The sequence below is a fragment of the Cannabis sativa genome, chromosome 5 (genome assembly GCF_029168945.1).
Source record: "Cannabis sativa cultivar Pink pepper isolate KNU-18-1 chromosome 5, ASM2916894v1, whole genome shotgun sequence".
NCBI lineage: Eukaryota > Viridiplantae > Streptophyta > Magnoliopsida > Rosales > Cannabaceae > Cannabis > Cannabis sativa.
The window spans coordinates 65430655-65454476 of record NC_083605.1 but is presented as its reverse complement, the minus strand read 5'-3'; the positions used below and the strand labels follow the sequence as shown (position 1 = coordinate 65454476).

At 32.6% G+C, this 23822-nt stretch overlaps 2 protein-coding genes across 2 annotated transcripts; one reads left to right on the top strand and one right to left on the bottom strand.

Moving 5' to 3' along the window:
• Window positions 1–1566: 1566 nt before the first annotated feature.
• LOC115715965 (amine oxidase [copper-containing] gamma 2) lies at window positions 1567–4403 on the bottom strand. Its single transcript, XM_030644643.2, has 5 exons — window positions 2934–4403; window positions 2702–2815; window positions 2139–2591; window positions 1944–2041; window positions 1567–1835 (listed from the first exon to the last, which is right to left on the bottom strand). The coding sequence occupies exons 1-5, from the start codon at window positions 4248–4250 to the stop codon at window positions 1610–1612; spliced, it is 2208 nt and encodes a 735-aa protein (XP_030500503.2). The 5' UTR covers window positions 4251–4403; the 3' UTR covers window positions 1567–1609.
• Window positions 4404–6618: 2215 nt separating this feature from the next.
• On the top strand, window positions 6619–21784 carry LOC115717978 (uncharacterized). Its single transcript, XM_061116594.1, has 2 exons — window positions 6619–7218; window positions 20105–21784. The coding sequence occupies exons 1-2, from the start codon at window positions 6619–6621 to the stop codon at window positions 21782–21784; spliced, it is 2280 nt and encodes a 759-aa protein (XP_060972577.1).
• Window positions 21785–23822: the final 2038 nt, after the last annotated feature.

Here is a 23822-nt window from a genome sequence, read left to right as displayed (position 1 = left end):
TAATTTTACAATATTTGTGTAATATATAATTATAATTTAACTAAATGCTTCAATGAAATAAAATTAAGTATATTGGCTAATCATAAAATTAATTTAAATTTTTAAAAAATAAATATTTAATTTAAATTTAAACTAAATAATATTTAATATAAATTAATAAATATATAATTTAAATAAATTAAAATTCTTGATTTATAATAGGTTTTTAACAGAAAAAAATAATTATTGTTGATTTGGCGTCAATTTTTAGGCCTATAACGTCGGTTATATGTGCATATAGCATCGGTTATTTGTATATAACCGACGCCATAGTGTACATATGGCATCGGTTATTTGATAGTAACTGACATCATAGGGTAACATTTAGCGTCATTTATTTCTAATCCTACAACATCACTTAGATCAGTGTCGGTAGCGAATTTTTCCAAAACTGATGCTGAAAGGCCTTGAAAACCTCCTCTAAAGTCCAAATTTATAGAAGTGTAAAGTTCAATTTTGTATTAGTGCATGCTAGGGTCTTACTATATTTGGTATTAAATTCCTATTTGGAGTGTCTGCCTTCGAAAGTGCTCTGTGGCAGTTTTAGTTTTGTACTGGTTTTTATTAGTTTCTTCTCTTGTTTTTACAATAACCACCTTCTCAACCATGGATTTTCTGGATCATTTCTAATCATTGTGGTCCTTTATCCTTTTCCTTTTCCTCCCATCATTTTTCTTTCAATTGGTAAAGTTCGAGTTTCTTTGTTTACAACATATAAAAGTTGCTTTTAGTTTGCAACAATGAAAACTTTGCCTCATTTTCTCTCTACACAATGCTATGATTTACATTCTTCAAATCAATATATAAAAATAGATTCTTTATTAGCCAAATGGTGAAATGATTTTCAATCTCCTATCCTTGTGATTATCTTTTTGTATCACAAGAAGATTTTGACTGCTGTCACTTGTTCTTTATGCTACAATGCTTGGGAATTAATTGGTAAAGTTTTGCTACTTGGCAAGGCAATTAAAAAAGTTTGGAAATTCTCTCTATTTCTTGTAGAATTATGTGTTCTTGCTGCTACGTTTGGTGGGAATTTTCTCCATCACTTGTCAAAGACAAAGTTTTAACTTTTCATTTGCACCATGTGTAGTATCTGGTCTATATAGAAATCAAGAGTTCATGGCCGCATAACAAAAGTCTTTGTTGCAGTGGGCTCTCCAACATAGTTTGCAAATTTAACATGTTGAAATAATGTTCGTTACTAGTTTCTTTAATCATTAATGGGTACACACATCTCAATTATCTTGTTTTCAAGATTTTATTGTTGATGTTTATGAACTTTAATCCTTTTTCCTAGAAGTGAGTTTTTTCAAAATTTGCTCTTGGTTGGATAAGATTTGTATGTATCGGAGGTTGTTCTACTTCCAATTTAAACTATTATTATAATGGTTTGTATTCATTAATAATAACAATAATAACAGTTTCTTTTCCTCAAAAAATTAAGTCTTATTTTTAAACTAATATATATTTTTTAAAATCAATACATATATAATTAATTTATATATTTTAAGGATTTTCATTACCTTTATAAATCAATTCTCAACCTTTTTATTTGCATTATAAGTAATTAAACACACCACAAATGTTTCGAGACTGATTGTTTACAATTAGGTAAATCATCTTCAAAAGTTGGCGGAACACGTAAAATAGGATTGAGTTCGAAAAAATTCACTGGTTTGAGATCAAAGCTTGCTGACACCGTTGGCATTATAGGAAAATCTTCTTGACATGGTATATGATGGAATCCCAATGTGTACCATAACACAATGTCCTTCTTCTCTATTTTACGGTTCCTATTAAATATTATCAAACATATATAATATATATCACGTTCAATAAACATTAATATTTTTAATGAAATTATTTTTGGTTTTTATTCATTCAATTATTTGTATACGCACCTATCTGACCACACAGCTAATGTGTCATCTCCTTTGCTTTGGTATGCCAAAAATCCACCGGCCCATTGCTCGCTCTTGTTATAAGGTGTCACCCATACCTGTTAAGACACAAAACAAAAATGCTCGATAATATTTATTAAACCCAAAATATAACAGTACTGCCAATTATCAATATTAAAATAATAAATAAATAACCTGATTATTTGTGAAAGCACCCCTTAATTGTGGAGGATCGTATTTATCAAGCAAACTAGCAGCAGTTCTCCCAGGGACAAGTTTATAACCAGTTGGATTTCCCAGCCTAGACAGCTTAGATGGATTCACAACATGAAGTTCTGAAGGCTCGGTGAGCTTGAGGTTAATTTTGGCCTCATTTTCAGTCTTGGCTATGTGTCTCTTGACTTTTAAGTAACTCTTTCTTGGTGATGAGTCGTAGGGATCAGTCTCTTGTTTCACCAAACTAACCTTAGCAAATGAGTTGTTTGGTCCATCCACATCCATGTCAAGGTGGAAAGTAACAAAATGATCATGAACAACTCCAATTAGGTTTTCAGACACTAAAGGACCGCTCATTTCTTCTTCGTTTGGGATTTTTTTTACGTTGTCATATGGAGTCCCTTTTACCATCAACATTCCAGATGTCTCTACCTGTATATTTACATTTTAAAGAAAAAATTATTACATAAAACTTATTACTCTCTTACATACACTTGATATTTTTTCATGCCATTATAACTCTTAAATTAATGTATACTAACCTTGACTCTAATCAAACCATCTGTCTGAAATTCCCAGTCGAATATATAATCATAGTTTCCTACCGAAGCAGTCATTCGAGCTACAAGTGTCACTTTCCTTCTAGATTCTTTGATCTATTACATATCAAATAACAAATATAAAATCATCAGTTTCACCCAGTTTATAAATGAACATCTTTAAAAAAATAAAAATATGGGATATAAAGGAAGTAAGATTATATTAAAAGCATACCTCGGAACCAGGCACAAGAAAATCGGTGTGACGCCAGCTAATATCCCCAGCATAACGTTCAAAGATACAAATAATATTGGGCTCAATATAGGGCATGCCATCTGAGCCCACAAACACTCCATCCATATAGTAAGAATATTTTGGGCAATCATTTAGTGCCACAAGTGACTTAGCCGTGGCCCCAAGTCCAAATTCACCAGCGTCCATATAACCCCTAAAGTACCAAGCCTCATCTGTATCCATATAAGGCACAAACAACTCTGAAGCAAACCCTTTGTACATAACATTTCTAAACTCACCACTCTCACAATCCTGAACCATAGCCCTAGAAATCACCATCCCAGCTCTTGGGTCTGGCTTCAGGTGAAACTGCCAGTTGGCCCATCTCACCATGTGCCCACCTTCAATGCTAAAACTGGGCCCATCGGGCTGTTCCATAGATATGGAGTTTAATGGCTTCATTTTGGGATAATTCTTCTTCGTTTGGCCATCTTTATTGTATCGATAATCAGTGTTGGTCTCGCTTGCAATTGGTATGCTTTGACCCTTATCAACAAATTGAACAACTTCTCCTTTGTCAAGATCTATTGTCATGACCAAGCCTTCAATGGGCCTCATGTAGTAATTGGATGTGTTTTGACTAGAGTAACAAACGATCTTTGTAAGCCTTTTTCCTTCTTCATGGGGCCCAAACCAGCCCACCGAAAGAGTTATGCAAGCCAAGTCAGAGACCTCAATACCTCTCTCCACTGCAGATTTCTTCAAATTTGGATACGAAAGTGCCACTTCCAAGGCCTTGGACAAATCATCTACGGTCACTGCCGGGTACCCAGAAGTTGTGCTTATAAAATGGGTTGTAACCCGACCCAAGTCCAAATCAACAGTTACGACGTGAGACGTACCACTAACAAGTGCAACCACAGTAGCCTTTCTAGGTAGAAACTGGTCACCCGTTTTCCAGCTGGACACCCGATTCTTGTCGGGTTCGTCTAGTACCATGGACTGGATTGGCGGGAAGGCAGAGACGAAAGGTGGGTAAGAAGAGAGAATGGTTCGAACCCTCTCAACCTCTTGTAATGTAAGCGGGTCAAGTGGGTGTTTTGGTTTCCGGGTCAAATGGTTTATAGACTTTTGAGTGGTTTCAGGTCGAGTATGGAGGTATACAGAGCTATAACTAAACCTACTTACCATGGATTTGAAGCAACATAATTTGGGTTGGAATGAGAAAGTGAGCTTTGGATTGAGTAGAAGATGATATGATTGTAAGACAAGGAGAATAAGTGCGAAAGAAACGAGTGACAAGGTGAATTTCGCCATGAGAGTAAGAGAGTTAAGAGTATCATGGGCTAGTCAATTTATCTGTAAATATGAATATATATACATAAATATATAACGCTCAAAATATGCTGTTCAAAAAAAGTATATACGTTAAATATTAAAGGAGAGAAAAAGAAAAGAGTAATTGGTATAGGAATCTCTTCTCTTCCCATTGCAATACATTTAAGACGACCACATGTATATCATGTGGTGTATGATTAATGATATATTTATTTACAGATGAGCAACAAATATAATTTTGGGTGAAAATGAAATTAAAATCAAGTCTATTATATTACACATCGACTTTTAACGTTCCAAATTAAAATGTTTATTAATTATGTGGGAAAGTAGTAATGTTTATTAATTATGTGCATGCAGACATATAACGCTCAAAATATTTTAGGAAAGAAAAAAATAAGTACCACGGGAATTCGTTCCATTTCAAAGACCACCACATGTATACTCATGTTTCCAATTAATAGAGAGTATTAGTGTTGATTACTTATAAATTTACAAGTTTACAATAAATACAGCTTTCTGGAGGATAAAGTTTATAATATATAAAGTTCATAAATTTATAATCCATTCTCATTTCTTACACATAAAACATATCACACCAAAAATAATATGCATCTCACCAAAAATAATATATATGGATTTTTTTCTCAATATATTTATATATTAAAAGTTATTATTTAATTGGTTTTGGTCTTGTCCTTTGACATGGTTTAAGGTTTCTCTCTGTTTTGTCTTGATATTGGTTGGTCTGTTTTTGTTCCGTTAGGATGGCGTCCATAAAGGCTCTAGAAGAGCAGCATGCAGGGGCGGCGATTGATGGGAAGGAGGATAATGTTTTGTCCTATGATGTTGTGGAAACAGAGGAGTAGGTTCTTGATGAACGCTGGTGTCTTGTTGGGCGATTTCTCACTGAAAGATCAATTGATTTTGATACTAGGCATATGATGGCATCTCTTTGGCAACCGAGAAAGGGTGTGTTTGTTAAAGAATTGGATCCTAATCTTTATCTATTCCAATTTTATCATGAACTTGATATACAAAGAGTGATAACTGGTAGTTCGTGGACGTTTAATCGGATTCATTTTATATTTGAGCGAATCACACCATGGGTGGATCCACGCTCGACTGTCTTGCATCGATTGGATCTCTGGGTTCAAGTTTTTGGTCTCAAAACAGGATTCAAATCGATGTTGGTCTTGAAGGATATTGCTAAGTTTATTGGAACCTTTGTTGAGACTGACCCTAAGAATTTCCAAGGGCTATGGAGGGATTATCTAAGAGTCAGAGTCAAAGTGGATATCACTGTACCGTTGAGAAGAAGAATGAAAATTCTTCAGACAGGCAGCAATTGGTTTTAGGCCATGTTTAAATATGAACATGTACTCTAACCTTTTGCTTCCTATGTGGTATCATTGGACATTCTGAACGATTTTGTTCCAAGTTGTTTACGACACCATTGGAGGAGATTGAGAAGCCTTATGGAGAGTGGATGTATGCTCAGCCGCGTAGAAGAAATAACATGGTCGGTTCTAAATGGTTGTGCATAGAGGCGGATGGAGCTGATCATCAGTTTCTCAGTGGTCCTGATGCTGGAAGAATTTTGGTTCCAAATATGGTAACTACTCCACTTACGGAATTGGTGGGAGATGATGGAGGTAATCGTGGTGTACAGGGTAATGGACAATCAGTTGAGCTTAATATGGAAGGAAATTCTCAATTTACTTCTTTTTCAAATGGAAAGTCAACTATTAATATTGAAGAATTTAAAAATACTCATGAGCATTTAATTGGTGCTAATCCTAAAAGAAAAAGGCCTAATGATATGTGTGTGGATGAGAGGAGTCACGTGGCCCATGAGGATAATGCTAGTGGGCTTGTTCAAGATGATAATGATTCAATGGCACAATCAGGCTCAAAAAATGGGCTTTTGGTGGGTACTGGTTTCCGGGCCCACCGCTCATTATGAGTATTTTAAGCTGGAATTGACGTGGACTTTACAATTCTTGAAGGATATTGTTATCTAAAATAAGCCCAATTTTTTATTTTTGCGTGAGACTTTATGTCATCGTGATACGGTGGAGAGGGTGCGATTGGCTTTGGGTTTTGAGGGGGTTTTTCAGTCGATGTTCATGGTAGAAGCGGGGGTATAGCGATGTTATGGAGGTATGAAGAAGAAGCCATCTTGTTAGGATACTCAACTGATCATATTGATGTCCAAATTCAAGTTGATAATAGTCCAAGTTGGCGATTGACGGGAGTTTATGGTGAACTGAACAGGAGTCTTTGACAAAACACTTAGGACTTACTTCGTCGATTAGCTAATGATTTCACCCTACCCTGGTGTGTAATGGGAGACCTGAACAATACGCTCTCGCATGAAGACAAGCTTGGTGAAAATCCTTATCCTGAGTGGCTGCTGCAAGGTTTTCACAAGGCTATTTCAGATTGCAACCTTATCAATTTTGATTTATCTGGTTATCAATACACATGGGAAAGAGGCAAGGGCACCGCAAATTGGATTGAAGTAAGGTTAGACAGAGCTCTCACTACTCAAAGTTTGATGGATTTATTTAATGATGCTAAACTTTTTAATCTTAAACTTTCTTCTTCTGACCATTACCCTATACTTATGGAACCTTTGCATAAGTCTTTTGTCCCCTTTGTAAGGAAATTTCGGTTTGAAAACACTTGGCTAAGGGTGCCTATGTGTATGAAAATTATCAAGGACAGTTGGGAGTCTTGCAATGAGTTGGATATTCAACAGAAAATTATTAATTACAGCGAAATTCTTCAAGTTTGGGAAAAGGATTATACAAGTAATTTCAAAGATAGAATAAAAGAGTATAAGGCTGAGATTAATCGTTTGAAAAAGGAGAGGGATGAGGCCTCGCTGTCAAAGTTTAAGGAAGCTAAGAAGAAACTTTTCGAAGTTTTCACTCAAAGAGAGGTGTTTTGGAGGCAATGTTGGAAATTATTTTACCAGGATCTTAGATCTACTCACAAGTATGTTTATTAACACCCTAAATATGAACTTTCTAAAACGATGAAATAAACACATATAAAGTTTAGGAAACCTTACATTGGTTGCAGCGGAATAATATGACTCCTTCCGTTCAGATATTTAGCCCTTGATTCCTTTCTGTAGCAGAGCATTATCAATATCTGAACCTGTATCTCTTTCTCTGAATCTTTGATGCTGAAACTCCTTTTGCTGAATGTCTTTCTTCCCGATCTTCCTCACTATGATTGAGGTATCACTTGCTGTGTGTGGGCACTACTCATACACTAAGGATTTTGAAATTCAAGAGAAAAGAGAAAGAAGAAGTGGCAGCCAAAGATAGGGAGAGAGAAGGCTCAGGTTTTTCTCTGAAGGAAAAATAGAAAAATTTAAGTGTAATTTTCCTGAAGCCTTCACTATCTATTTATAGCATTCCACTAGGGTTAGGTTTGAATTATTTGGCATTAAAATAATGAAAATATCAGTTTAAATTTCCTACAAAAGTGGCTGGCCCTATACTAGTGGATTTGGGCCTCACTTTTTGTAATTTTGCAGTTTTACCTTTTCTGCATCTGATTTTCTCAAAAACGCCAATTTTCTAATTCAACCATTTAAATGTCAATTCTAACTATTTAATAACTATAAATAATTATTAAATAATATTGTCATTTATCATATTTATTAATTGAACCATACAAAGTATCATAATTAACAAATATGCCCCTATAAACTCTTTCTTTACAATTTCGCTCTTACTTAGTGAAAAATTCACAAATAGACATAGTCTAATTTGAGAATTATAATTGATTAATCAAAACCAATTACATGAGTCTTACAAGCAATATTATCTCAACTAGTGGGGGGACCATGGGTCTATATAACCGAGCTTCCAATAACTAGATCAAGAATTTAGGACTAAAATTCACTGACTTATTAATTCTTCGTTGAATCCACGCATAGAACTTAGAATTGCACTCTCAGTATATAGAATGCTCTATATGTTCCACCATATAGACACATCATTAGTTATCCATTGTTATAATCCTAATGTGATCAATGATCCTCTATATGAATGATCTACACAAAAGAAAGTGGATTAGATTACCGTAACACCCTACTATGTATTTTATCCTTAAAACACTTGACCCCGTATAAATGATATTTCAACTTATGTGAAATGAGATCTCCACCATTTATTTTCGTTTGGTCAAGCTCGAAGGAGATCATCCTTTGCTTACTATTCGCCAGATAGAAGCTATAGATTCCATGTTTATGTTAGCGCTCCCACTCAATTGCACTACCGTATTCCCAAAATGTACGTATCACCCTGACCTAAAAGTAGGCTTAACTAACAAATCAAAGAACACGAATAGCCTTTCAAGATTGAGCCTAATCATAACAGGATTAAGAACATTTGATCTAGGATCAACTTGGCGATATTGACTTGAATAGATTTTACGATAAGTTTAATTAAATCTAAGTCAAAGTTCAATATCGGTCCCTTTCGATGCATACTCCATGCATCCAACCTGAGCTTTACATTAACCAATGTTCTGGAAAGAAGATAGCATTTCTCCAAATGCAAGTAAACTCTTGTTGTAGATTATCATATCAGTAAAACCCTGTGTCTGATAAATCTAGAAAACTTTATTCACATAGTCATGTTTACTTTCCAAAGTGAAGACAACACAATAAACATGATCAAATATGTGAAAAGGGTTTAAGATGAATCTATACATTATGTACATATAATCATGAAATAAATCATGTGAACCATGCAACATTAAATGTTATTTCTGATCTATATTAATAAGTAAATCTGATTATATTGAAATGAGTTTTATTTAGGGCATAAAACCCAACAAACTCCCACTTGCATTAATATAAAACAAAAAGTGCGTTTCAAATAATCTCAACATCTTGATATACAAATCAAGTGTAGTAGTAGTAAACTCCTCGTAATAGGATCTGAAAGGTTGAATTAAACCTTTTCTCCACTATTACTCTTCCTTTAATCACAAAATCATTGATAATGTGAAATTCCTCTCTATATGTCTACTCTCTTGGGATACTGGATTCTATATCTTTGGCAACTACTTTTGGTTAATCAGGAAATTAACACTAGTAGTTTAAGGCAATTTGGAATGGTGCCAAAGATGTATAGAACTTTCCTTAGACTGAATAAGTACCTTTCCTGCAACTTTAACATTCAGTCTCTCTCTGGTAGACCTAGAGACTTCAGATAGGTTTTTACACTTCTCCAAAATCACTATTCCACCCCCAGAGTAACCACCATCTTATCAGAAAGATTTACTAGCACAAAGGCAAATTTCAAAATCTGATATGGTGTAGTCTAAGAGTTTTAAACACACCCTTATAGACTAACATATAGTTCCTCTTCTTTATCTTAAGATGTACTTGATTATCTTCCAATGTTCTTCTCCTGGATTAATCTGATACCTACTCATTACTCCCACACAACAGCAGGTGTCTGGTCTAAGGCATACAAAAGCATATCTAAGACCTCTCACTGTTGATATAAGAAATTCTTTCATGGCTTTATCTTTTCTGGAATAGTTGAGACTTTTCCTTAGATAAATAAAATCTACGTCTAAGAAGTTGTGAAGCTTCTATAGATTTCCATTAGAAAGAAAATGCTTCAGCATCTTACTAAAGTAAGTTGCTTGCATTAGAGTAAGTAATTACCAGGTATACCATAAGCCATAGGTTTAGATAAACTCAAACCTATAATACTAGGAACAGGAAGTTTTGTTAAGTCCATTGAATGGACTTATAAACGAAAATTTCCTTTTATGTCCTTGTAATAGAAAACTTTAGGTTATTCCATGTGAATGGATTAAACCATAGTTCTATTGGCTTTCTTCTTAGTTTCTTATCTTGACAATCCATTACTTGTTTAAACTCACAATGGATTTTAATCACTAGTGTCTCCCAAGTCATAAGAAGGTCAGTTCCTAGAAACTCTCCCACTACGACAAGGTACCGTGAATTATGTCTAAGAAAATGGTATTAACCTCTTCGGTTGTGACAAGACAACAGAGGCAGTGGGATCATCATATGTCAAATAAGATGATAGAACACTTTTGGAATCAAGAAAAATATCTCCTTTATTTGCTACTTGTTTTCAGACTTAGTCATTTTCTTAGAAAAGTAGTATTTGTTTGAACAAACACTTTCTTATCTATTGACAATGGGATGGTCCACCCCTAATCACTTAGAATAGCTAACAAACCATGGTTAATAATTCTAGCTTTTCTTAAGATTTTGATTAGGTCATCCATGAATCTAGTAATGATTTACATTAAGTATACAACCATTACATCATTCTGAAATTGTATTACCATAGAAGGATTTAGGCAACGACTAGTAACTAATCATCAACATGCAACTCGAAATTTCTGGGGAGGTAAGTTTGGATATAATTCAAAAATCAATTTAATGATCTTTGAACTGCATATCTACTAACTATTTCTCCACCCCTATCAGTTCGCAAGATCTTTAACCACTTACCTTAATGGTTTTAACCATTGCTAGAAATTAATGAAATTTTTCAAACATTTCAAATTTCTTTGCATAAGGTATAATCTAGAGTGATCGTTTTAAGAATACAACGAAAAACTCATATCCACCCCTGAATGTACATCCATCTGCGAATGAGATGAACTACTTTCAGTGGATATAGGCATATTAACTCTTTGCAGAGATTGATCTTGTCAAATCCACTATGAACAAGATACAAATGCCATAGATTAAAAAAAATGTGGTAGTGTCTATGATGACATAGTTTTAGTTACATCAAAGAGTTCTTAGAATACTGCAAGTGGATCCTGGTCATAGAATACCTAACTCATATTCCATACAGTTTTAATCCATTAATAGAAGATGGATATTAAACACTTGAGAAAGTGTAACTGTATTGTATTCTGGAAATAGAAATATAAGAAAATTTCTATTTGGAATTTAAAATTAAAGTCAAAGACTTAAATTTATACCAAAAATAATGAGTAATTCTATCTTGGACCAGCACTACTAATACAAACTCTAAGTCAGATTTGCCCATACAAGTATGAGATTTCTAAGATTGAGGTTTTATATCAATTGGGAATAGAATTTCGGGATTATAATCATATGCGTCATTAAATTTCTTAAGAGAAAATATAGAATGACATGAAATGATTTATAGACCATTCATCCAATGATATGTTTTGAAGATAATTCGAAATGAATAAGCTAAGAGGAATTAGGATAATTTCGTTTATAAATAAGAATCCAACGATGCTTCGATTAGCGAAAGACAAAGTAATCTTATTTATGTAATCTTCTTGTTTCATATTGTAAAAATACTAGTCTAAGGTGTCATCAATTGATGAACAGCTAGATGTTGCATATACAATATTTATCTTTCGAGATCTTACACTATTATGTATGTCTAATGGTGAAAATCCATTAGGGATTTATCTCATTAGAAAAACAAATATGTTAGACCAACAATGAAGATTCGAAATTAAACTACAACTTAATAACAGAAATTAACATGGTTCAATATAAATTCATACACAATTCATAAATTATTAACATATATCAAGTAGGAATGACTAGTGAAAATACTAAAACATACAATCCTATATAATTTCCAAGGTTTTCAACAAACTGATACAGTGTCCCGGTAGGCGAGAGTCAAAGTATCATTTATTGAATAGAGTTGTCAGCTCATCTAAAATAGAAACCATTCTAGCAACCTTTTATTCGATCAAAATAAGAATCCAACGTTGTCCCGGTAGGCGAGAGTCAAGGTTATTCTTATTTTATGAGCTTCCACCATTGTTTCATATTTTATGAGTTTATCTCTAAGTAGTCACCGTAGGGGAGAGTCTAAATAGAGACGAAAACTCACAAAACACTTATCAAATGAAATCTTATGGTGTTAAATGCGTTCAACGAATAACCATCCATAGGGGGACGAAGTCTAGCGTCTCAAGGTTATATTGAAAACATTTAACTTTTGTAAGACCAACAATGGAGATCGAATATCTTAATAATAATCAAGCTCATTATTTAAAGTGAGTTGTATTTTCTTTGATTCTCTTTATTTAATTTATTTATTTTAAATATATATTTATTTAAAATTTCCAATTTAGAATGAAAAATTCTAAATATAAATTTTAATTTAATATTTATAAATTTTACTTAGATGGATATAAAAATAACATGAATTATTTCCATCTTAGTAATAATTTTCAATAAATATTTAGAAAAATATTCAATTTAAGTTGTTACAAAATTAATATAAATTAATTTACAACTCAAATTTAATTTTCTATAAATATATATTGCATTTCGAAAAATTAAAGTATTTAAGAATACAATTTTCGAAAATGCATGTTAAAATAAAAAATTAATCCTGGAAAAATTATTCTAATTTAATGTTGGCCCAAAATTAATTAATAAAATTAATTTATAACAAAAAATATAATTTTCCTATTTAATTAAATATATAAAAAAAATTTCAAATATTTAAGTATGATGATGAAAATCAACTTAAATATTAATTTTCTATTTAATTAAATACACTAGAAAAATACTTCAAGTAAAAATATCATCTATCTAGATTTTCCTTTGACTAATTAATTCAATTTCTAATAATATACTTTAATTCAATTTATTTTAAATTAATCAATAAATGAAAAAATCATTGATTTAAGTTGATCCAAGAATTAATTAAAATAAATAATTAATTTACAACTTAATCTATTTTTCAAGATAAAATTCGAAATTCTAGCATTTAAGAAATGCAATTTCAAAAATTGATTAATAAAATAAAGAAAAAATATATTTTGAAAATTATTTAAATTTAGTTGAAAAAATAAATTTCAACTAAAAATAATTTTCTATTTAATTAAATGTCATGAAAAAGAAATATTTAAGTATGATGATAAAAATCAACTTAGATATTTAATTTTCAAATTAATTAAATGTATTAAATTCAAGAAATAAATAATTAAGTGTAGAGAAGGCTTAATTATTAATTTCTAGTTTAATACTAGGAAAAATATACTTAAAATAAATTGTACCAAAATTAATTATATAAATAATTAATTTCACAATGTATAATATTTTCCTATTTAATATTAGAAATAAGTAGTCTAGAAATAACTATCTAGAAAATATCTTATTTGACTAAGTAACTTTTCCACAAAATTTGAAAAAATATCTAATTTAAGTTGTATTAGAAAAAATCTAGAACTTAAATATTTTCAAATTTAAATTTAATTAAATATCAAAAATTAAGTTGTAACCACTTAATTTGAAAATATTCCATTTTAAGTTAATATTCGAAAAGATATTAACTTAAAAAATATCTAAAGAATCTTAATAACCAATGCCTAAAATTACTCAACTTAATTTTGAAATTTGAAATTCAAAAGATATTCAGATTTAAGTTGGTTAGTTGTAGATAACTAAATATCAACTTAAATAAGAATATTTAATGAAAAATTTAAATTAAGTTCCAAAATGAATCTAGATGGTTATAATTCTATATTTAATTAAATACAAGAAAATACATATAGTTTAGCTTAGAATAAAGAATTCTTTAAACTATAATTTTCTTAAATTAATTTCAAAAATAGATGAAATTAATTATGTTGCTAATCAATTTTATTAGGTTAAACTAGTGTAATTAACATAGTACAGTTGTTCAAATCAGGCAAATGGGCCTTCACAATTGGGGTAGTTCATGTGAGGGGGTGCTGGGTTCAGTATGTCGTACCCACTTCTATGGCTCCCAACTCTCACACAAGGCCCAAAAGAGAGGAATTTAACCTTAATAAGAACAACTGTTATTAATTGAATAAGCCCAATAACTAAATGGGCCTAAATAAATTCTATCAAGAACTATGATAATTTATTTTAGCAACAACAACTTATATGCATCTATAATAAAATTAAACATATAGGCTCACACAGGCACACTTTGGATGGGTCCTATCATGTTGCTAGGTCATACACAGATGAAAGAAGATTGTAAATATACCTGTTACAAATTATTAACTTGACCAAGGGAGCCATCAGATCATTAGATCTGGCAAAAAGTAACCATGGCTATTTGCAATCAAGTAATAATAGGTTTTGAAAACTTACAAACAAGCTAAAACACATACTCCTGCAACAAGGTTAGCTGGATAGTTGGATGTAGGATTTATTTAATTTTAAATTAAATATTTAATTTCGAAAATAATTAATAAAAAAAATTTCGAAAATTTTAAAAAAAAAAATTGAAAAATTCAAAATTTTAAAAAAATTTAAATTTAAAATTAAACCTACAATTTTTGAAAAATTAGGTTTCAACCAACCTAAATATCATTTCAAAAATTTGCTAACTACTTTTAAATTTTAAATGTTATTTTATAAATAAAAAATTAGAAAAGATAAATAAATATCTTTTTCAAATTTTAAATGTAATTTAAATAAATAAAATAACAAAATTTAAAAAATTAGCAAAATATCTTATATCATTTAAAAATTACATGATTATAATTATCTTATTTTAAATTTAAAATAAGATAAGATATAATCAAATTTTAAAATAAGATAGATTTTTAAGCAAGAAGATAGATACTAATTCTATTCAAATTCAAATTACACTAATATTTTGAATTAAATTTAAAAAATATTAAATTAATTCAAAATGATAATTAGAATTGAATTAAGAATAGTAATAGTATAAATACAAAACTATACCAAAAATCGGAAGTTAATTCCATGAAAAAGCATGAAAAATCGAAGAAAAACGAAAAAATTGTGAACTGTACGGACAATTTTGCGATCGCAGGAAAATTTCAGCACAGCCCCGATTTTTTCAAATCTTCAAAAATTCATAACTAATTCAAATAAACTCGAAATTGAGTTCTGTAAAAGGCTAACTTGCTTAATTTTTTCCATACTATCCAATAAAAATAATTCCAGAAACAAAATCGCAATGATTTTCACGAAAATTTACAAACATCAATCAATCATCAAATAACACTCAATACAACATGATACCATCCAAATAACATACAAACAATCGTTTTAAAGTTCAAATTTCTTGCAAGTAAATCAATTACCATGACTCTGAGGCCAGTTGTTGGAAATTATTTTACCAGGATCTTAGATCTACTCACAAGTATGTTTATTAACACCCTAAATATGAACTTTCTAAAACGATGAAATAAACACATATAAAGTTTAGGAAACCTTACATTGGTTGCAGCAGAATAATATGACTCCTTCCGTTCAGATATTTAGCCCTTGATTCCTTTCTGTAGCAGAGCATTATCAATATCTGAACCTGGATCTCTTTCTCTGAATCTTTGATGCTGAAACTCCTTTTGCTGAATGTCTTTCTTCACGATCTTCCTCACTATGATTGAGGTATCACTTGCTGTGTGTGGGCACTACTCATACACTAAGGATTTCGAAATTTAAGAGAAAAGAGAAAGAAGAAGTGGCAGCCAAAGATAGGGAGAGAGAAGGCTCAGGTTTTTCTCTGAAGGAAAAATAGAAAAATTTAAGTGTAATTTTCCTGAAGCCTTCACTATCTATTTATAGCATTCCACTAGGGTTAGGTTTGAATTATTTGGCATTAAAATAATGAAAATATCAGTTTAAATTTCCTACAAAAGTGGCTGGCCCTATACTAGTGGATTTGGGCCTCACTTTTTGTAATTTTACAGTTTTACCTTTTCTGCATCTGATTTTCTCAAAAACGCCAATTTTCTAATTCAACCATTTAAATGTCAATTCTAACTATTTAATAACTATAAATAATTATTAAATAATATTGTCATTTATCATATTTATTAATTGAACCATACAAAGTATCATAATTAACAAATATGCCCCTATAAACTCTTTCTTTACAATTTCGCCCTTACTTAGTGAAAAATTCACAAATAGACATAGTCTAATTTGAGAATTATAATTGATTAATCAAAACCAATTACATGAGTCTTACAAGAAATATTATCTCAACTAGTGGGGGGACGATGGGTCTATATAACCGAGCTTCCAATAACTAGATCAAGAATTTAGGACTAAAATTCACTGACTTATTAATTCTTCGTTGAATCCACGCATAGAACTTAGAATTGCACTCTCAGTATATAGAATGCTCTATATGTTCCACCATATAGACACATCATTAGTTATCCATTGTTATAATCCTAATGTGATCAATGATCCTCTATATGAATGATCTACACAGTAAAGGGATTAGATTACCGTAACACCCTACTATGTATTTTATCCTTAAAACACTTGACCCCGTATAAATGATATTTCAACTTATGTGAAATGAGATCTCCACCATTTATTTTCGTTTGGTCAAGCTCGAAGGAGATCATCCTTTGCTTACTATTCGCCAGATAGAAGCTTTAGATTCCATGTTTATGTTAGCGCTCCCACTCAATTGCACTACCGTATTCCTAAAATGTACGTATCACCCTGACCTAAAAGTAGGCTTAACTAACAAATCAAAGAACACGAATAGCCTTTCAAGATTGAGCCTAATCATAACAGGATTAAGAACATTTGATCTAAGATCAACTTGGCGATATTGACTTGAATAGATTTTACGATAAGTTTAATTAAATCTAAGTCAAAGTTCAATATCGGTCCCTTCCGATGCATACTCCATGCATCCAACCTGAGCTTTACTTTAACCAATGTTCTGGAAAGAAGATAGCATTTCTCCAAATGCAAGTAAACTCTTGTTGTAGATTATCATATCAGTAAAACCCTGTGTCTGATAAATCTAGAAAACTTTATTCACATAGTCATGTTTACTTTCCAAAGTGAAGACAACACAATAAACAGGATCAAATATGTGAAAAGGGTTTAAGATGAATCTATACATTATGTACATATAATCATGAAATAAATCATGTGAACCATGCAACATTAAATGTTATTTCTGATCTATATTAATAAGTAAATCTGATTATATTGAAATGAGTTTTATTTAGGGCATAAAACCCAACAGGCAACGCTCTAAATATTATGGCTTCAAGAAGGTGATCAGAATACTAAATACTTTCATGCTGCTGCTAATGCTAGAAGAAGAAATAATGCAATAGTGAAGCTTCAAGGGCCTAATGGAGCTTGGTTTGATTGGGAAAATGGTTTGTCGGATGTGGTAATCAATTATTTTCAAGATATTTTTTTGGCTTCGGGGGTGGACGATTCTGAAGTTATAACTTGCATCAAACCATGTATTACTAAGGAACAAAATTGCTCTCTTCTTCAGCCGGTTATAGAGGAGGAGGTTCAAAAAGCTTTATTTCATATGCATCTTGATAAATCTTTGGGTCCTGATGGAATGACTCTAGCTTTTTACCAGAAGAATTGGGGAGTTGTTGGGGTGGATGTTGTAATGACCGCTTTAGTAATGTGGATTAGAAAAGGCAATTAGCACTAATTTTTATTATTTTATTATTTTATTATTATTTGTGAATTAATTTTGAATGTGGACCCCAATATTTAGAAATAAATATTAGAGTTATAATTTCTCAATTCTGGAGATTTTATTAAACTCTAGGGGTATTATTTAGCTTATATGTGAAATATGTTAATTTTGTAATTTTTGCTCGGCGACAACGGAAAATGCGATGGATGGCTAGATTGATCACATGGGTAAGTTTAGAACCTTATTTCATAGTGGGAAATATTTTAGAGAAAATATTTTATCGGGATTGAGCGGGGTTATGGAATTGACCATTTTACCCCTAGCTTTAAAATTAACTAAGTTTTAACCTTAAGGGCCTTTTAGTCATTTTTATTGGGTAAGGGGTAGGTGGCTGCCCTTAGTGAGTGACACATTGCAAGCTGGTTTTCAGCAAAGGATTAATTAAAAATCCTTTTGTCTCATTTGAAGAAAAATCAAGAAATTAGAAAAAAAATACCAAAAAAATCAAGAAAAAGCTCTCTTTCCTTCATCTCTCTCTCTCTCTCTTCGAACCAGCTAGGAACCAAGGGATTACTTGCTGAATTTGTGATTTCTACCAAGATTTCAAGGAGAATCAAACTAAGGTAAACCCTAGAATCCTTGTGTATGTGAATTTTCAAGTTTATGATAGTTTGAATTAATGAAATTGTGATATAGTGGCTGTTAGGTTTAGGTAAGTTTAAGGTTCGAATTTTAGGGTTTAGATGAGTTGATTCTAAGTCCTAGCTACTGGTTTTAATGGCTGTAGATGGTTTTTATGCAATTTTAGGTTTAAAGTTCAAGCTTTGTTCATTAATGGCAACTTGAGTTGTGATGGTTTATTCTGAGAATTATTGCCTGGAAATCATTGTATATGCATTGTATAGGTATACTGGAGAGTTTGGTAAAGATTGGGCTTGATTTGAATTAAGGGGGAAGATTTTTTGGTTCCCAGCAGATGAACCGGAATTCCGGTTCTGGGTGGTCTGTACCAACCGGTCGACCGGTTGGTGACCCAGAACCGGGATGCCGGTTGGGAACCGGTCTACCTGTTGGGGGATTTTCCAGAACCCTAGTTTTGGCCAATTTTGAGTTATTTAGGGTATTGCCATGAGGTTTATTGATAGGGAAACTTTTAGTTTCGAGTTTTAAGTCCCGGAAAGTGATTTGGCGAGTCACTCATCTGTGTTACCATTATTGTGATTAGGGCATCCATCTAGCACGTGAATTCCGTTCAGGTCGGCCAGCACACTTGAATTCGGAAAACAGGTAAGAACTGTGTATAATGTATGATGTGATTATCTGAATGTATGTATATGTGTTTATATATGCATGCTTGAATTATGTTAAACACTACCAACACTTGTATGATTAAGTTATAGAGTGTATTGGTACAGTGATTGTTGTTGATTTGAGTACGATACAGTGATACCAACACAAGCATAGGAAAATGCTAAGGTGTGTGGTACATCACTCAGTGTTACTCAGTGATCGGGATAAACCCTACCAACACTCGTACAGCGAGGTACGATGTGTATGTGGTATAGTGGTTGTACCCTGGTATTGAATGTTCATACTCATCTGTTAAGCTCTGTAAATAGGTGTATGGGCGCCTATTTACAGGTCGGAAATTATATGATATGTTATATGCATTTCTTACTGAGTCTGTTGACTCACAGTTTCTGCTTCCATGTGTAGGTAAAGGAAAGGCGAAGGCTGAACAGGAGTGAACCTGAGCTCGGGTGAGATTGTACATGTCAAGCAGCGCGACCTGGAGTGTTCGGTCTCGGGACATCTGGGAGTTGTATTTTGAAAGTCGCTGTGCGACCTGTAAATCTGTATATTTTGGATTGTATACTTGAAAAGTAAAGTTTGTAAAGTTTTTTAAAAAGAAATCGGGATCCCGGCACATGTAAATATTTTATTAAATTATAAGTTTAGTATTTAATGCAAAAGTTTTAATTTGACACGTTTTTCGAGAAATTTCTTTGATTAGCAAAGATTGCATAATTATTGAAAAAGCACTGTAGCGTGCCTTAGCATTAGGGCGTTACAGATGTGATCAATCAAGTTTGAAAGTTCTTTGTCGTGGGCTATTTGCCTATGGGGTTGAATGATACTAATGTTGTTCTTATTCCCAAAAAGAAGCATCCTACAACCATGGGCGATTTAAGACCCATTGCTCTTTGCAATGTCCTTTACAATGTGATTTCTAAAGTTGTTGCTAATTGTCTTAAAGGTGTCCTGTCTACCGCTATTTCAAATAGTCGAAGTGCGTTCTTTCCTAGAAGATTGATCTTTGACAATGTTATGGTCTCTTTTGAGATTATGCATTATCTAAAGTGAAAGCAGAATGGCAAAAACAGCTCTATGGCCTTAAAACTTGATATGAGCAAGGCTTACGACCGTCTAGAATGGTCCTTCTTAAGAGCAGTTTTGCAACGGATAGCCTTCAGTGATACTTGGATTAAACTTCTAATGACTTGTGTGTCGACAGTCTTTTACAAGTTTGTACGTGGTGGAAGGGAAATTGGTCCTTTGATACCTTCTCGGGATATTCGACAAGGTGATCCTTTGTTGCCTTATTTGTTTATTATTTGTGCAGAGGGGCTTTCCTCCCTTTTACATAGATATGAGATGAATGGCTCTATTCGGGGTTGTAAAGTGGCTAGGGGAGCTCCGGTGGTTTCTCACATGTTATTTGTTGATGACAGCTATGTGTATTGCAAAGCTACTAAACAAGAAGCTTCGAATGTCCTTAGTCTTCTTAGGGTGTTTGAAGGCGCCTCTAGTCAACAGGTCAATTTTGCAAAGTCTTTTAGTTTTTTCAGCTCTAACACGGAGGCAAGTTTCCGAACTAGGATATGTGGTTTATTGGGGATTGAGGAGGTTGGTGAAAATAGTTCTTATTTGGGTCTCCCTAATACTATAGGTCGTAAGAAGACTACTACCTTGGGCTTTCTTAGTGATCGATTGAAAAAGCGAATACAAGGGTGGGAGGGTAAGATTCTTTTTCGGGCCAATAAAGAAGTCCTTCTAAAGACGATTGCCCAATCACTTCCAAATTATGCTATGAGAATTTTTCTTTTACCATTGGACACATGTAAAGAACTGGAACGACTCATGGCAAGATTTGGGTGGCAATCTGATTCTTCTAAACAAAAAGGCATTCATTGGATGAGTTGGTCGCGCTTGAGTCGTCATAAACATGTTGGAGGGTTGGGTTTTTGTAATCTACATGATTTTAATTTAGCCCTTTTAGGCAAACAAGGCTGGCAATTATTGACTCAAAGTAATTCTCTAGCTGGTAAGGTGTTTAAGGCTAGATATTATCCACAGAGTTCGTTCCTTTTAGCTACACTTGGTGATAACCCGAGCTTCGTGTGGAGAAGTATCTTTGAGTCACAACAACCTCTTCAAGCTGGTATTCGTAGATCCATTGGTGGGGGTAGTGAAGCTTTCATTTTGAATGAGACTTGGTGGCCAGATAATGAGCACCCGTATGTGATCTCTAATCATCCTGGATTAATTAACAAGGTTGTCTCTAGTTTGTTTCAATTTAATGATCGTGCTTGGGATGCTAAAATACTACAGGATCTGTTTGACACCAGAGACCGTGAGGTTATTTTGAACATCCAGCTGAGTTCTACTGCTACACATGATGAGTGGTATTGGAAAAAAGAAACCTCAGTTGTCTATTCTGTGAGGAGTGCATATCGTTTTCTTCAAGAGTTAAAAGGATCGTGGTCTTTAGACAATAATGCAGGCTTTTGGCGCAAACAGTGGAATTTGAAAATTCCCCCAAAAGCTCGAAACTTTCTGTGGCGTGCCATTTCTAATTGCCTTCCTACACGAACTCAACTTTGCACTAAACATGTTGAGCTTGTTAATGTGTGCCCAATGTGTAATGCCTTTGCTCAATCTAACTTTCATGTTCTTGTTGGCTGCACTTTTGCAAGATCATGTTGGCCTAGATCTTCTATTTCTGTGGAAGTGTTACTTCAAGTTTTGGAGATTGGTGGGCCAACTTGATGTCTCAATCAAGTTCTGGTGTGATTGAAGAAGCTGATGTGATTGCTTCAGCAATTTGGAGTGCACGAAATGAGTTGGTATGGAATGATAAATCATCTAATGTAGCAACTGTAGTGTTATCTGCTAGAATTTCACTTGAACAATGGAAACATGCTAGTCAAAAAGGCATGATGCCTTTCTTGTTGCTCTAAGAGATGAGCACTGGAAAAAACCAGCATTAAACAAGGGGAAAATCAATGTGGACGGGGCTCTATTTGCTGCAGAGGGTCAGTTTGGGATGGGGTTGGTAGTTCGAGACAGCAACGGAAAGGTCCTAGAGGCATTTTTTCGTGGCTGGACTGGGAGAGTTGATCCTTTAATTGCTAAAATCTTTGGTGTCGAGGAAGCATTAAGTTGGGTTGATAGGAATGAGTGGTCAAATGTTGCTATAAAAACTGATAGTCTTGTGTGTGTTCAAGCTCTTTATTGTAATGTTTCTATGCCTTTTGAGTTTGGCCTATTGGTTCAAGATTGTAGAGCTATTTTGCTCAATTGTCAAAACGTTGTTGTTTCTTTTGTTCAGCGATCTGCAAACAAAGCTGCCTATGATATTGCTAGGGGGTCTTGTTTCTCGCCAGGTCGAGTTATCCGGGAGTTAGATTTCACTCCTGAGTTTATTTCTATTGTATTGGAAGATTGTGTTTGTTAATGAAAGTTTAACTTATATTCAAAAAAATAAAAAATAAATAAAAAAAAAAGTTATTAATTAACTACAATTTTAAGTTTAAGATTGTTATTTCGTTTAACTTTAACCTTAAACATTAAGCACGTTAACTCTAAAAAAAATCAAAATTTTAAAATATTCTGTTGGATTAAAATTCTCAATATGCGCTCATATGTATATTAGTGTATTGCTATTTGAAGTTTGACCCAAAATAAAGTGATCATTTTAGTAATTGTGGGTCATTATGTATTAAAGTGTCATGGGCTAAATGTGTAGATACCCTAGGTGATATTTCTAATTGATAGAGGGTCTAAATTAGAAATACATAAAATTAATAACCTAGCTATGAGGTTATAAATTGGTAGTGGTCCTCAAGAAACAAGTTAAAAATTTCTATTCTCATCTTCCCCCATCAAGAGAGAAAATTAGAAAATCCTAAGTCTTATTTTCTTGGATGATCATTACTCAAAATCACCACAAAGATTATCTCTACAAGATGGATTAAGATCATGACGATCTATGGATTAAGGTACGCTTCTGCTATTTGGCTTCTTCTTTTTAAATCAATAAAGGTATTCTTTACATCTATGGTTATATACTTTTAATTATATGTAATATGATTATCTATAAAATTGAATATTGTTATTACATATTTTATGAGTGATAAAGAAACTAACAAGTGATATCAAGAGCCAGCTTTAATTGATTCTTTGAGGATTTAAGGTTCGTCTTTAAAAATTTGGGGATTTCTAAATATCTGAAAAATTAAGTTTTGTTCTTCCATTTATGATTTGGGGTTATAATTTTGTGATTTGTGATTATATATTTGGTATTTATCTTCCAAAATTGTTATAGTTAATTGATATGAATATATTAACCATTCAATTTATTGGGAAAAGAGAACTAGTTATATGCATGCGATGGGATCTGTTATTTATTTTTTCTTTCTAGAATTAATTTTATGAAGTGATGAGATAGTGGTTGTTTGAATCTTATTGCTTCATTATGTCTAATAAGGTTTCAATCCCAATTTTTTTTTTTTTGTGACATGATGTTTTTATTAGAATATTTCTAATTAAGGAAATAAAATAATATTATTGATTCTGATAAATGAATATTTTATATTCATTGAATCTGGACAGAATCAATTACGTAATATTCTATATATGGTCAGATTTCTATATTCATTACCTGATTTGATTTCCTGAATTAATTGTCAAAATATTCTGACAATTAATGTGGCACAGATACTGATGGAGTATCTCACCTATAAATATAGGGTCTCGGTCCCCGAGCTCCTCACTCATTCTGTTCATAACAGCAAAATCCATCTAA

Bases quoted from the DNA above. Each gene is read 5' to 3' on its own strand.
- LOC115717978 (XM_061116594.1), top strand. From the start codon at position 6,619: ATGGGAGACCTGAACAATACGCTCTCGCATGAAGACAAGCTTGGTGAA. The intron at 7,219-20,104 runs GTGTTTTGGAGG...AAGTGAAAGCAG, and splicing joins AAGTTTTCACTCAAAGAGAG to AATGGCAAAAACAGCTCTAT.
- LOC115715965 (XM_030644643.2), bottom strand. From the start codon at position 4,250: ATGGCGAAATTCACCTTGTCACTCGTTTCTTTCGCACTTATTCTCCTT. The intron at 2,592-2,701 runs GTTAGTATACAT...GTAAATATACAG, and splicing joins ATGGTTTGATTAGAGTCAAG to GTAGAGACATCTGGAATGTT. The intron at 1,836-1,943 runs GTGCGTATACAA...AATATTTAATAG, and splicing joins TTAGCTGTGTGGTCAGATAG to GAACCGTAAAATAGAGAAGA.